This window comes from Bos indicus x Bos taurus, chromosome 21, assembly GCF_003369695.1.
Source record: "Bos indicus x Bos taurus breed Angus x Brahman F1 hybrid chromosome 21, Bos_hybrid_MaternalHap_v2.0, whole genome shotgun sequence".
NCBI lineage: Eukaryota > Metazoa > Chordata > Mammalia > Artiodactyla > Bovidae > Bos > Bos indicus x Bos taurus.
The window spans coordinates 33,384,618-33,399,942 of record NC_040096.1 but is presented as its reverse complement, the minus strand read 5'-3'; the positions used below and the strand labels follow the sequence as shown (position 1 = coordinate 33,399,942).

The 15,325-nt window shown below is 48.4% G+C and overlaps 1 protein-coding gene across 5 annotated transcripts; it reads left to right on the top strand.

Annotated features, from left to right (window-relative positions):
- Positions 1 to 8,408: 8,408 nt before the first annotated feature.
- NEIL1 (nei like DNA glycosylase 1) lies at positions 8,409 to 14,971 on the top strand. Of its 5 annotated transcripts, none has more exons than XM_027520758.1 (10): positions 8,409 to 8,577; positions 10,058 to 10,514; positions 12,438 to 12,557; positions 12,648 to 12,711; positions 12,993 to 13,092; positions 13,470 to 13,597; positions 13,923 to 13,950; positions 14,135 to 14,196; positions 14,362 to 14,527; positions 14,697 to 14,971. In XM_027520758.1, exons 2-10 carry the CDS (start codon positions 10,081 to 10,083, stop codon positions 14,765 to 14,767), a joined length of 1,173 nt encoding a protein of 390 aa, XP_027376559.1. In that variant the 5' UTR covers positions 8,409 to 8,577; positions 10,058 to 10,080; the 3' UTR covers positions 14,768 to 14,971. The 5 variants fall into 5 exon arrangements, with proteins under 5 accessions (XP_027376559.1, XP_027376555.1, XP_027376556.1 ...); XM_027520754.1 differs by lacking the exon at positions 8,409 to 8,577 and adding an exon at positions 8,701 to 8,769; XM_027520755.1 differs by lacking the exon at positions 8,409 to 8,577 and adding an exon at positions 8,819 to 9,311.
- Positions 14,972 to 15,325: the final 354 nt, after the last annotated feature.

Here is a 15,325-nt window from a genome sequence, read left to right as displayed (position 1 = left end):
AATCAGTGGATTTGAAGGTAAATCAATAGAAATTACCCAGTCTTAACAACAGAGGGACGATAACTTGGAAAACAACAAGAACAAAAAATAAAATAGAGCCTCAAGGACCCGTAGGACTATTAACAAAAGATCTAGTACTTGTGGTGTCAGAGTCCCAGAAGGTAAGGAGAAGGAGGGTAGAAACAGAGAAGTACTCCAAGAAATAATGACTAAAATTTTCCATAATATGGCAAAGGACACAAATGTATAGAGCCAAGAAGTTGAATGAACTCCATACAGGTTGAATCTAAAGAAATTTATGTCAAGATCCATCATAATCAAACTTCTGAGAACTAAAGAAAAAGAATCCTGAAAGCAGCAAGACAGAGATGACACCTTACATATAAGCAGAAAACCATTCGAATGACTGAATATCTCATCAGAAACCACAGAGGCCAAAGATAACAAACACAACACGTTTCAGGCCCTGAAAGACAAGAAATGTCAACCCAGAATTCTATATTCAGAGAAAGTCACCTCAAGAGTAAAGGCCAAGGGACTTCCCTGGGGGTCCAGTGGCTAAGATGCCACACTCCCAATGCAGGGGGCCCGAGTTCCACCCCTGGTCAGGGAACTAGACCCCACGGGCTGCAACTAAGAGTTCACAGGCTACAACTAAAGATCCCACATGGGGACTTCCCTGGTGGTCCAGTAGTTGAGAGTCCACCTGCCGATGCAGGGGGCATGGGCTCGATTCCAGGTCCGGGAAGTTCCCACATGTTGCAGGAAAATTGGGCCTGCGTGTCACAATTACTGAGTCCACAAGTTGCAACTCCTGAAGCCCACCATCTAGAGCCTGTGCTCCACAACAAGAGAAGCCATTGCAATGAGAAGCCTGCACACTGTAAAAAGAAAGCCCATGCAGCAACGAAGACCCAGCACAGCCAAAAATAGATAAATAATAAAGATCCCACATGGGACAACTGAAGATCCTGCATGCTGTAAGTAAGACCTAGCACAGCCAAAGAAATATATATATATATATACAAATATTTTTTTAAGAGTAAAGGGTGAGTAAAAGAATGAAATTAGAACATTTGTCATACCATAAAAAAAATCAAAATGGATTAAAGACCTAAATGTAAGACCAGATGTGATAAAACTTGAAGAAAACATAGGCAGAATACTCTGACATAAATTGTAGCAATTTGGGGGGAGGGATTTTTTTTCTTCCTAAGGCAAAGGAAACAAAAGCAAAAATAAACAAATGGCATATAATTAAACTTAAGAGCTTTGGCACAGCAAAGGAAACCACTGACAAGTCTACAGAATGGGAGAAAATAATTGCAAGTGATATGACTGGTAAGGGATTAATATCCAAAATATATAAATAGCCCACAGAACTCAATATCAAAAAAGGAAACAACTCGATTTAAAAATGAGCAGAAAACTTGAATAATTATTTTTCCAAAGAAGACATAGGAATGGCCAACCAGCAATGAAAAGATGCTCAGCATCACTAATTATTAAAGAAATGCAAATCACAACCGCAATGAGATATCACCTCCCACCTGTCAGAATGGCTATCACCAAAAAGACTACAAATAACAAATGTTGGCAAGGATGTGGAGAAAAGGGAACCCTTGTTCATTGTTGGTGGGAATATAAATTGGTGCAGCCACTGTGGAAGTTATATTGAGTTTCCTCAAAAAAAAAAATAGCAATAGAACTATCATATAATCCAGCAATCTGACTTATGGGTATTTATCTGCAGGAAATAAAGACACTAATTCAAAAAGATACATGTACCCCAATGTTCATAATATATTATACATGTCACGCATCCATAAAAATTAATGAAATTTTGCTTTTTACAAAAATACAGATGGACCTAGGAGAGTATTATGCTTAGTAAAATAAATCAGAGAAAGACAAAATAGTGTATGATATCACTTACATGTAGAATCCAAGAAATGAATGAATAGAAGAAAATAAACAGATCCATAGACATAGAGAATAAACTAATAGTTACCAGTGGAAAGATGAAGAGGGGAAGAATAAGACAGGAGTAGGGGATTAAGAGGTACAAACATCTTTATTTTATGTGTAAAATAAAATAAAATAAAATAGCACAGAGTGTACAGTCAATATCTTATAATAACTTTAAATGGAGTATAACTGTAAAAATATTGAATCACTCTGTTGCATACCTGAAACTAATATAAATATATTTCAATTTTTAAAAATGACAAAATTGTAAGATATTTTAAAGAGTAAAGGGGGAGATCAAGACATTTGCAGATGAGGAATAACTAGTAAAATTGTTACAGAAGTTCTAATATAAAATTCAAAAGGCTAAAAGGAAACCATAAATAAAAAGACAAGAGAAAATGTTTGCAAATGATGTGACCAACAGGGATTAATCTCCAAAATACATAAACTCATGCAGCTCAATATCAAATAAACAACTGAATCAAAAAAATGGGCAAAAGATCTAAACAGACATTTTCCCAAAGACATACAGATGGCCAAAGAGCACATGAAAACCTATGCTCAACATCGCTAATTATTAGAGAAATGCAAATCAAAACTACAATGAGGTATCATCTCACATCAGTCAGAATGGCCACCATCAAAAAGTCTACTAACAGTAAATGCTGGAGAGGGTGTGGAGAAAAAGGAACCCTCATGCACTGTTGGTGGGAAAGTAAATTGGTACAAACACTATGGAGAACAGTATGGTGCTTCCTTTTAAAATTAAACAGAGCTACAATATGATCCAGTAGTCCCATTCCTGGGTCTATATCTGGAAGAAAGCATGATTTGAAAAGATACATGCACTCCAGTGTACATGGAAGCACGACTCACAATAGCCAAGATAGGAGGCAACCTAAATGTCCATTGACAGATGAGTGGATAAAGAAGCTGTGGGGCATATACACAGTGGAATATTACTCAGCCATAAAAATTAAGTAATGCCATTTGCAGCAACATGGACCTAGATGTTATTATACTAAATGAAGTAAGTTAGACAAAGAAAGGCAAGCGTCATATGATAGTACTTATACGTGGAATCTAAAAAAAGTGATACAAATGAACTTATTTACAAAACAGAACCATCAGACTCACAAACATAGAAAATACACTTTTGGTTACCAAAAGGGAAAGGCTGGGAGGCAGAGATAGATTAAGAGGTTGGGATTACCATATAAACACCACTATATAAAATAGTCAACAAGGACCTACTGTATAGCACAGGGAACACCATTCAATACTCTGTAATAACCTATATTCGAAAAGAATCTGAAAAAGAATGGAGATATATATATGTATGCAACTGAATCACTTTGCCGTATACCTGAAACTAAACAAGATTGTAAATCAACTATACTCCAGCATAAAATTAAAAAAAATTAAGTCTAAAGGAGGATCTCTAAACAGAAAGAACATGATAGAAGAAATCTTGAAACATTAGGAATGAAGAATAATGGAAAGAATAAAAACATGGGTGCAGTAGACTTTCCTTCTCTTGAGTATTCTGAAATATGTTCAACATATTTGAAGCAAAATATAATACTGTTAGATGTGGTTTTCAATGTATGTACAGGAGATACTGAAGGTTGTTATAAACTAGTGAAGGAAAAAAGAGGTAAGGTTTCTACACTTTACTCAAACTGATAAAATGTCAATATCAGTGAACTGTGACAAGTATATACACACGTATAATATATGTATAGAGTAATACCTACAGCAACCACTTCAAAGGCTATATACAATGTAATGCACTCAATATAGTTAAGTCAAACTGGAATTCTAAAAGATGTTCAAGTAGCCCATGTGAGGGCAAGAAAAAGAAGACAAAAGCAAAAAACATGGAATAAAATGCAAATTAAGTGGCAGTCACAAAAAAAACTCCAAGTCTCATCAAATGTGTAATATAAGCTTGGTTACCCAGGTAGCATTCCCTCTTCTGTGTCATCACAGAATCTCCTCTCATTGCTATTGTAGCACAGCATTGTAGTGTGAGTGAGTAAAACTCACTTGCCTTTTACCAATCTTTCTTAAGATTACCTGTTTGTATAGCCTGTCTAGTCAAGGCTATGGTTTTTCCAATGGTCATGCATGGATGTGAGAGTTGGACTGTGAAGAAAGCTGAGTGCTGAAGAACTGATGCTTTTGAACTGTGGTGTTGGAGAAGACTTTTGAGAGTCCCTTGGACTGCAACGAGATCCAACCGGTCCATTCTAAAGGGGATCAGTCCTGGGTGTTCATCGATGCTAAAGCTGAAACTCCAATACTTTGGCCACCTCATGCGAAGAGTTGACTCATTGGAAAAGACTCTGATGCTGGGAGGGATTGAGGGCAGGAGGAGAAGGGGACGATGGAGGATGAGATGGCTGGATGGCATCACTGCTTCGATGGACGTGAGTTTGAATGAACTCCGGGAGTTGGTGATGGACAGGGAGGCCTGGCGTGCTGTGATTAATGGGGTTGCAAAGAGTCGGACACGACTGAGCGACTGAACTGAACTGAACTGAAAGACTAAAACAGTATTCTTTCAATAAGTGGGGGAAAAGTTAAAGATTTGGCAGAGAACAGATTTAGCTATTGAATGTAAAAAAAATCTATGAGTCCATAAAAGATAACTAACCCCTTTCCTGCAAAAAATCAACCTTAATTTGTCCCCATTGGACTTTATTGCACCAAATTCTTAGTCTAAAAATTGATAATTGAAGAGAAGTATTTCAGAATTTATCCTGTCTTTTTAGTATTTCATAATACCCAAATAACCCTAATCAATGAAATAAAGCTCTTTTTTACAGAAGAATTCAAGTTAATGTAGGGGGAATGACAGCATTAGAAAATCACCATTTTGTAACACCCAATTAAGTACTTGATTGAGGCAAAGATCACCAATGACCAGAAAGCATTAGGTGAAAGGTTGATGTAATGTGAAACTGGGTATTTGCATGGTGGTAAAGAATAACCTCATGTAAACAACTCAATGTCCTTCAGCTGGTAAGTGGATAAACATGCTGGTATGTCTACACAGTGGAACACTACTCAGCAATAAGAAGGATTGATAAGCATCCCAACATAGATGGATCTCAAATGCATTATGCTATGAGGACAAAAGAAGACACAAAAGGCTACATACTAAAGATTCCATGTACAGGCACACCTTGGAGATACTGCAGATTCAGTTCCAGAACACTGAAGTACAGTGAGTATGGCCATAAAGCAAGTCCCATGAACTTTTTGGTTTCCCAGTGCATAGAAAAGTTTGTTTACACTGTACTTTAGTTTATTAAGTGTGCAATACATTCTGTTTAAGGGCTTCCCTGGTATGCCTGCAATGCAGGAGACCTGGGTTCAATCCCTGGATCCGGAAGACCCCCTGGAGAAGGGAATGGCTACCCACTCCAGTATTCTTGCCTGGAGGATCCCAAAGAATCCCATGGACAGAGGAGCCTGGTGGGCTACAGTCCCTGGGGTCGCAAAGAGTTGGACACGACGAGCAACTACACTACCACCACATTGTGTTTAAAAAGCAATGTACGAGCTTTACTGTACATTGTAAAAACTCTTTTGTAATTAAAAAATACTTTATTGCTGGGGGTGGTGGGGAGGATGGATTGGGAGTTTGGGATTGGCAGATGCAAACCATCATATACAGAATAAACAAGAGCCTACTGTATGGCACAAGAAAATAGGCAATATCCTGTAATAAACCACAATGGAAAAGAATATGAAAAATAATATATGTAAATATATAACGGAATCATTTTACTATACAGCAGAAACTAATACAACATTGTAAACCAATTATACTTTAATAAAATAAATTTTTAAAATGCTTTATTGCCAAAAAATGCTAACCATCATCTTGACAAAGCAGGATTGCCACAGACCTTCAATTTGTTTAGAAAAAATGCCATCATCTGTGAGGTGCAATAAAGTGGAGTGCAATAAAACAAGATATGCCTGTGTATGACACTGGCAAAAACGATATGGGCAGAAAACAGATCAGCGGTTGTCAACAGGTACAATGTAAATATCGACTAAAAACGTACGTGGGCAAATTTTGGGATGGGGGCATGATAGAAATGTATTATCTCTTGACTGTGGTGATGATTGTCATAAGTGTATGAATTTGTCAAAAGTCACACTCTAGGGACTTCCCTGGTGGTCCAGTGGTTAGGGCTCTACGCTTCCAATGCAGGGTTCCAACCAGGGTTCCCTGGTTGGGGAACTAAGATCTGGCATGCCTTGTCATGGCCAAAAAAACCCCCAAAACAACAACAACAAAAAAGCCCTCACACTCTAAAACGGATGAATTTTACTGTATGTAAAATATAACTTCATTTAAACAAACAGAACTAAGTGAACAGAAATCCCCCCATAGATTACTCAATGGTCCCACGGTATGAAACACACCTTTACAACACAGAAGTCTGGCTGTCACAGCCTTACCAGTGATCAATTCATCCCCACTAGAGTGAGACAACCAGAGGCTGGGTGGCTCCTAAAGTCATGCAGTTCGGAGTATAGAACAGCATCTAGGAGATACTGGGGCTTCCCTGATAACTCACTTGGTAAAGAATCCGCCTGCAATGCAGGAGACCCCAGTTCGATTCCTGCATCGGGAAGATCCCCTGGACGGGGATAGGCTACCTACCCCAGTATTCTTGGGCTTTCCTTGTGGCTTAGCTGGTAAACAATCCACCTGCAATGCGGGAGACCTGGGTTCGATCCCTGGGTTGGGAAGATCCCCTGGAGAAGGAAAAGGCTACCTACTCCAGTATTCTGGCCTGGAGAATTCCATGGACAGTCCATGGGATCCCAAAGAGTTGGACACGACTGAGTGACTTTCACTTCCACTTCCAAGCCTTTAGATCTAATTTCTGGTGTGCAGGGAGAACTAGAGATAGAGGAACAAGTTAACAACACCCAAGGAAACATCAAACATATCCAGAATGTTGATGGGGGCATCTCAAAGGACTCTTCAGAAGGGTAAGTAAATATCATGAAGACCAAAAAAAGGCAAGTGACATGGGTAGGAGGTGGGAAGGATGGTTTCATCTAGACTGGAAGTGACTGAAGAGATATATAATCCGTGTTTGGTCTCTGCTTTGAACAAACTAGCTATAAAAGACATTTTGAGGACAACTAGGGAAATTTGAATGTGGGAGGTATTAGATAATATTAAGATGTTATGTTGGGGACTTTTCTGGTGGTCCAGAGGCTAAGACTCTGTGCTCCCAATGCAGCGGGGGCCTGGGTTCCATCCCTGATGAGGGAACTAGATTAGGGAATTAGATCTCGCATGCTGCAACTAAAGAGCCACATGCTACAACTAAGACACCCCCCCCCAAGCCAAATAAACAAATACATATTTTTAAAAAGTTATTGTTAACTTTACTAGGTTTGGTAAAAAGTATTATCTAATGAGTTTCCCAGGTGGCGCTAGTGGTAAAGAACCCGCCTGCCAATGCAGGAGATGTAAGAGAGGCAGGTTCAGTCCCTGGGTTAGGAAGATCCCCTGAAGAAGGGTAGGGCAACCCACTCCAGTATTCTTGTCTGGAGAATTCCATGGACAGTGGAGCCTGGCAGGCTACAGTCCATAGGGTCACACAGAGTCGGACACAACTGAAGTGACTTAGCATGCATGCATGCATGCATGCATTGTTTAATTTACTTTAAAGTACTTTTGGCAAAAGTGAAAGTGAAATCACTCAGTCGTGCCCGACTCTTTGCGACCCCATGGACATTAGCCTGCACCAAGCTCCTCCGTCCATGGGATTTTCCAGGAAAGAGTACTGGAGTGGGTTGCCATTTCCTTCTCCAGGGAATCTTCCCGACCCAGGGATAGAACCCAGGTCTCCCTCATTGTAGACAGACGCTTTACCATCTGAGCCACCAGGGAAGTCCACTTTTGGCAAAATACACGAATAAACAGATGAAGGGAGAGGAAGGAGTAGTAGTATGAAGGGGGAGAATTGGCTGTGGGTCAGGCACCGAGCCTGCGGCACTTAGGATGAAATGCCAGCTCCTTATAGAGGCCTCCAGAGGTCGGAAGGGACCGGCCCTTGCTCGTGTGTCCGTCCTCCCCTCTCAGCACTCCCCCTAGCCACCTCCCTAGCAGTTCCTTCCACCTGCCCTATAGACTGGTCCCCTCTCTTCTCCAGATGGCTTCTTCTGAGGTTTCAGCCTAAATGTCACCGCAGAGAGACCTTTCCCCACATCGGAAGTAGGTTCCGCTTCTCCGCCCCTGCTTTTGGTTGCCGGGCTGCACTCTACCACCCGCAGTGACGCTGTTTATGTGTTCTGTCTGACTAGCGCTGAAACGTAAGGCCACCACCGGGTCCCCAGAGCCTGCACTGATCGCGCACCTGTTCGCGCCCTGCGCCCAGCTGTAAGCGTCTCGGTTTCGGGAAGTTGCTGCTGTTTACCGCTGGGATTGCCCACCGGGTCCTGGACTTAGCCGGTTGGCTTCTCACAGCCAGAGTCGGCTGCAACCCAGGACCTCAGACCTGACCCCGGAACCCGCCGGCGCCGGGCAGCGGGAACCAGGTTCTTCAGCCATCTCTCAGCCAGGTGACTGACCGAAGCCTTTCCCACACCCTAGCACCTACTCTGGGACTCCACCCCATACAAGCTTTACCGTCTACAAGAGGAACTACACTTCCCAACAGCGCACGCAGCTCCCAACATGCTCTTAGGCGCCGCTCCGCCTCCGGCATTAACCCCTTGGTGGCTGCAGGCTTGCGGGAGCGGCGCTGGGCGCAGGTAGCCGGCGGCGGGCCGGGGGCCGGGGTGTATGTGTGTGTGTGTGCAGCAGAACTGAGAAGAGGACTGGAATAGGGGCCTTGGGGAGGAAGGGAGCCAGGGTTAACCGAGGACAGGCAGCGGGAGCTGGAGGAGGGGGGTGGGTAGGAGGCGAGCCATTGAGCGTCCGCCCCTCGCTAAATTAGGAACCTGTAAGTTTACCTTTTCCCGCAAAACGAACCTTTTTGGGTGCCAGGCCCCGGGCGGTGCCGAGGTTGCGGGTACGGAGGACAAAGGAGTCCGTCCTGGCCAAATGCTTCCCCCTGCCCAACACCTACTTTGGCCTCCGATCTCCCGACCCTGGATTGAGAAAAGTGGCAAACTCTTCCTGCCTCAGCCAGATGGGAACCCGCGAGGGTGGGAAGGGGGACACCCTTTCGGCCCGAGACGCTGACCCGGGAGTTTCCTGTGTCCCCCTGGACCATGGCCTGGAGCGTGGGGAGCCCTTCCTGGCGCCCCATCCTCCTCCCTCAATGTCGTGTGTCCCTGACTCCAGCTCTAAGGTACCTGAAGACAACTACATTCCCTCTTACTTGTCCGAGGCCTCGGTCCTGACCAGTGGGTGGTGAGCAGGCTCCTCCACCTTGTCTGCCGGCAGAGCCTGTGAGCCACCGTTATCCCAGCTCTTATCTTCCAGGCTCATTCCCTTAGTCACTGTGGCAACCGAGGTGGGCCTGATTCTTGGGGAGATGAGCGTGCACAGTTCCCATTGTGGGGTGGGAGTGGAGACAGAGGCAGACAGGAGCTAATAATTTCAGGGTCTGGGAGTGCCATGAAGGGGATCAGGGGATGGAGGATGCTGTTTCTAGACCGAGGAGGACGGCAAAGGCGGGGAGGGGGTGGGGAAGGGGGGTGAGGGGTGTGAGGGAGAGCTGTGTGCTTGGAGCAAGGGGGGTGGGGCACATGGGAGGAAATGAGATGACAGCCTGGGCCCTGGAAGGATATGGACTTTATTCTAAAATCAGAGTGTTCCTGGAAGCCCATGGAAGGTGTTAATGAACAAGGTAGTCATGTTTCCCTAGTCAGAGCTCCCCAGGGTCCTGGGCTTTCTCAGCATTTTCAGGGCTGGGGGTGGGGATGGAGCAGGGGAGGGACAGAGCAGGGGCTGTGGCCAAGCCAGTTGATTTCCTGCCAATTCCCATTGACCATGCCCCCTCTGACCCTCTGGGCTCGCCTCTGAAAACTGGGAGTGATATTGCCACCTCACTGGAGGCACACCTGGCCCAACCTGCTGTCATCCTCCCCACAGGGCCTGGCCACCCCTCCCACAGAATGCCCGAGGGCCCTGAACTGCATCTGGCCAGCCACTTTGTGAACGAGGCATGCAGGGAGCTGGTCTTTGGCGGGTGTGTGGAGAAGTCACCCGTCAGCCGGAACCCTGAGGTACCCTTTGAGAGCAGCGCCTACAGCATCTCTGCTTTGGCCCGCGGCAAGGAGCTGCGCCTGACCCTGAGCCCCCTGCCTGGGGCCCAGCCCCACCGGGAGCCACTGGCCCTTGTCTTCCGCTTTGGCATGACTGGCTCCTTCCAGCTGGTGCCCAGCGATGCACTGCCACCCCACGCCCACCTGCGGTTTTACACAGCTCCACCTGGCCCCCGACTTGCCCTCTGCTTTGTGGACATCCGCCGATTCGGCCGCTGGGACCTCGGGGGCGAGTGGCAGCCAGGCCGCGGGCCGTGTGTCTTGCTGGAGTATGAGCAGTTCAGGTAGGGCCAGCACCAGGTGTGAGGAATACAGTCCTGGGCTTCAGATGTGGCTTATTAGTGCCTTGTTGGCCAATGAGAAGCGAGTTCCAGCCCCTCTGGGCTTCAGTCCTTTCATCTGTAGACCAAGGCAGTGTCCTTTCCTAGGGACAACTCCGAGCTAATGGACCTGGAAACCCAGAGGAGGGGGGGGGCAAGAGGTGGAGGACATGGCCGACTGTGTCAGAGCTGGGGCTCTCATCAGCATCCCACACTGCTTGGTGCCCTCAGAAGGCTAAGAAGAAAAGTAGAGAGGCTTTAACAGCCCAAGAAGGGAGGCTGAGCAGGAAGGAACTGCGTCAAGGGGGTGGGGAGGGGACCACTTAATGGCATGGCTTCTGAAGCAGGCTGTGGTCTCCCACATCGTGCCTGCCCACCGGTCTGTGTCCCATGCTCTCCGTGCCTGTCTTCTGCCTGAGGCAGGCTAAGAGCCCCACCTGGGGTGGAATGCCGGTCACATAAGATGGCCCAGCGTCAGCCACTTCCTTTCCTCTAAAGATAAAACATGCATGTGTCTCTGCTTGGTGCTAGTCCAGTTCTAAGTGTTGAGGGTTCAGCAGTGATCAAGAGGGATGTGGTCCCTGCTCCCACAGAGCTAGTTCAGGTGGGGCAGGGGGAAGGGAAAGTGAAAGTGAAGTGAAAGTCACTCAGTCATGTCTGACTCTGCGACCTCACGGACTGGGGCCCCACCAGGCTCCTCTGTCCATGGAATTCTCCAAGCAAGAATACTGGAGTGGGTAGCCATTCCCTTCTCCAGGGGATCTTCCCAACCCAGGAATCAAACCGAGGTCTCCTCCATTGCAGGCAAATTCTTTACCAGCTGAGCTACCAGGGAAGTGCAAAGCTCTAAAGTAAAAGCATTCTGACAAGATTCAAACAGGAAGGCATGGAGTGGGACTTGGCAAATCCTTTCTTGGGGAAGGCATGTCTTTGGCTGCCCATTGGGGTGGATCAGGTCATCTCTGGCCCCCAGAAGGCAGCGGATTCCTGGCCTTCCCAGGCGTGACCCCAAGTGCACTCCCAGGGAAGTGTCTGTGTTGTCTTAGATTTCTCCCACTTCACCTTTCCTGGGAGGGTCAGGCCACAAGTTAACTCTTTGCCAGCTGGTTCTGAAGTTTCTCTTGCATGATGAGCATTTTGGCTTGTTTGGTCCTCCAGCTGCAAAGCCTGTGGGGATCTGCCTCCCTCTGGGAGCTGACCACCCAGGTTGACCTTCCAGTTTTACCCCCCAACTGTCTTCTGGGCCCTGTATCATTTGCTTCTCATGCCCATCACTGAGTCAGTCTTGTCATGACCATGTTCTCAAAGAAGCAAGATTCATTTCCTCTTCATGGTAGTGAGGAGACCCGTGGGGGTGCTAGGCACTCACCAGCCAGGACTTGCCCCCTTCACTCCTGCTAAACAGAGCCAGTGTCAGCTTCCAAGAAGATCTTCAGCATCTTGAAAATAGCTGACCCCACCAATGTCAGATCTTCATGTCTAAGCAACTGGAAGTCCTAGACAAGGCGTTCCAGACTGCAGGCACACCCAAGGTCCTGTGATCACCTTGTTCCCAAAAGTATCTTGAATCTGAGCCACTCTGGTGACATGCAAACCATATACATAGATTCAAGTGTTTTCTTGAGCATGTTCCTTTAAATTGGCATTTTTAACCTTTTGTGATGAATTGAAATCCCACATTGTTCCCATTTTTAACAGAAAATGGAGGTTCCTGCTGCCAAATACCACAGAGGATGCGATAATGGGAAATTGGGACTTATTGTTTCCTTCCCTTGCACCCAGAAATTGCTTCCCCCAGCTCCTCTCCCCTACCCCATTGGGAGGCAGGGAGGGGCAGGGGGCAGGCAGGCAGAATGGGTCTTATGTGACCGGCCTGTGTCCCTCCAGGGAGAATGTGTTACGAAACCTAGCAGACAAGGCCTTTGACCGGCCCATCTGTGAGGCCCTGCTGGACCAGAGGTTCTTTAATGGCATCGGCAACTATCTGCGGGCGGAGATCCTGTACCGGTCAGCAGGCAGGCCTTGGGCATGAGGGCGGGGGTGTCTGGGTGTGCTCACGTTCCCCTCTGCTTAGCACCCCTCTCCACCTCCCTGCAGGCTGAGGATCCCCCCCTTCGAGAAGGCCCGCACAGTTCTGGAGGCCCTGCAGCAGCGCAGGCCGGTGAGGGCACTGGGAGGGATGCGCCTGCCCCTGTCAGGCAGGCGGACGAGGGTTGGGGCTGGGTGAGGTGTCTGCAGCTCAGCTCGAGCAGGTCCCTTCTCAGTTCCAGCCTGTGTCTACAATGTGTGTGTGTGCGTGCATATGGGAGGTGATGGGGGGTGCCGATGAACTGTCCATGTCCTGCCAAGCTCAGAAGGGGTCTGTTCCCTGAGGGACTAGCGGCCTTCTGAGCAGCATTGCCTCATGCTGACATCCCGGTCCCACCCCTGCCCCTTCTCCAGAGCCCGGAGCTGACCCTGAGCCAGAAGATTAGGGCCAAGCTGCAGAACCCTGACCTGCTGGAGCTGTGCCACTCGGTGCCCAAGGAAGTGGTCCAGCTGGGTGAGGGCCTGGGAGGCAAAGATGGCTGGCTAGCTCTGCTTTGGCATATTGTGTAACCTGGGACAGTTCCTGCCCCTGTCTGGGCCTGGTTCCCTGCCTGGAGAATGGAAGTTTGTTGACCTAGTCATTTCTAAATGGACTATACCTCCAGGCAGGCAGGACAAGGATTCTTAATCCGACTTCAGGATGGGAAAGCCATGGCCCAGAGTGGGGAAGACACCAGCTTGAGGTCACACAGCTGGAGGAGGGAGAGCTTTGGCCCCCTGACTCAGTCTATCAGCTTGTGAAGCTGAGGTCTAAGCCAGGTCTAACTGGGCTCCCCCTCCTCCCAGCCTAAGTCCCCCCTCTGATCTCCACCTGGTTCCTCTGTCCCACAGGGGGCAAAGGCTACGGGTCGGAGAGCGGGGAGGAGGACTTTGCTGCCTTCCGAGCCTGGCTGCAGTGTTACAGCACACCAGGCATGAGCTCCCTGCGGGACCGGCATGGCCGCACCATCTGGTTCCAGGTTTGGGCTCTCACGCTTGTACAGGCAAACAGAGACCCAAGGAAACCGGTGGGATGGAAAAACCTGGGGTCACACTGGTCCTGAGGGTCTAAGCCTTCCCTGTGCTATGTTCTGCCCCTCCTCTGAGTCCTAGGGTCCCCGCTAGTGGCGCAGCCCCAGAGCAGGGGGGACCTTGCTGCTGGCGCTGACCTGGGGGGTCAGGAGGGGACAGTCAGGCTTCCTTGGGGAAGGGCTTCACTGATCTGGAAGGACAGGTGTGATTCTGCCTCTGCAAGGAAACTACCCCTACCAGGCTGACTCCTGAATTCTCTTGATTCCATTTTAGGGGGATCCTGGACCCCTGGCACCCAAAGGTAAACTACTCCTAACGTAACAAGAGAGCAGAAACAACTAGCTGTGCAAGGGCTGCAGCACCTTCTCCATCCCAGTCCCCCTCTCCCACCCTGGGAGTCACTCCAGAGTGGGAGTGTGGGAGTCTAGAGAAAGGGGGCTGAGGCCACAGAACCCTCCAAGCCCATCAGCATCAATGTCCTACAGGGGGCAAGTCCCGCAAGAAGAAGTCCCAGGAAGCACAGCAGGGTCCTGAGGACAGAGTGGAGGTATGGCTCCCTGCTCCTCCCCGTCCCTGCACTCTCTCCTAGTCTGGCCACACCTCCCAGGCCAGGCTCTCAGGCAGCTCCTTTCCTTGACAATGGAGGGCAAAGGTGGGTCCTCACCTGCCTGACCTGCAGGGCTCCTCATGGCCCTGCGTCTTCTCCACCCAGGACCCTCCATCTCCAAACAAAGCCCCTTCAAGGACACGGAGGGCACAGAGAGGCCTTCCTAAACAGACTACAGCTCAGGTGCCCGAGGGGACCAGCCTCCAACAGGACCCAGAAGTCCCCCCGGTCCCTGACAAAGGGAAAAGAAGGAGGCGGCCAGCAACCTCAGGTGGGCTTTCCTCAGCAACTTCCTCTGGGGAGGGACGGACTGCCACAGCGAGCTCCCCAGGAGAGGAAGGGATGGCAGTGTGGGTGGGAGAAACACGTGGACAAAGGCGGAAGGGAGGCTCTTGGGGAGTCCTCGGCCAGGGACTACCATCTCACCTGTCCTTCCCTAGGCCGCCACAGAACCCGGAAGATCAAGGCTGACACCCCATCCTTGGAGCCTGAGGGGACCTCAGCCTCCTAGCAAAAGGCTCTTCTTGCTTGTATCCACCCCTCCTCCTGGCACCCTGGATCTGGGCCTGTGTGGCTTCCTGGAGGTTGCAGGGAACTGGATGCTCTGACCCTATGGCCATTCCCTACACAATTACGTTTTTAATTGTACCCCACTATCCTCATTTTTTAAGCCCATGTGAAAAATGCTAATTTTTAGTAAAAGCATAAACTTGAACTTCTTGGCACTTCTTGGGCTGACTGCAGAAGGTCTGGGAAGGCTCAGTGTGAAGGGCCTGCTGCCCAGTCCTGAGGACAGGAGGGCCATGGCCTCTGCAGGGATGGCCCCTCATGGGTGGTGCAGAGACCCCCTGCCCAATTAGCCCAGACTCTACAGTTCCTCCAGTCCAGGACTCCTCAGGGCCTGTGGCTGCTCCCCTAGTGGGGAGCAGTGCTCTCCTCCTAGTGGGGGTCAGCCAGAACCCACCCACCAGGCCTCCTCCTCAGCCCCAAGCCCTCTATCTGTGGGTACAGGCGGAAGCACCCCTTCTTGTTTTTTTTCCCATGTGGGATCTAAATTCCCTGACTAGGG

What these genes read in the sequence shown, in the direction of transcription:
- NEIL1 (XM_027520758.1), top strand. Translation starts at nt 10,081, where the DNA reads ATGCCCGAGGGCCCTGAACTGCATCTGGCCAGCCACTTTGTGAACGAG. An exon ending in GTCCTGAGGACAGAGTGGAG is followed by an intron (nt 14,197 to 14,361) that starts GTATGGCTCCCT and finishes TTCTCCACCCAG; the next exon opens with GACCCTCCATCTCCAAACAA. An exon ending in GAGGCGGCCAGCAACCTCAG is followed by an intron (nt 14,528 to 14,696) that starts GTGGGCTTTCCT and finishes GTCCTTCCCTAG; the next exon opens with GCCGCCACAGAACCCGGAAG.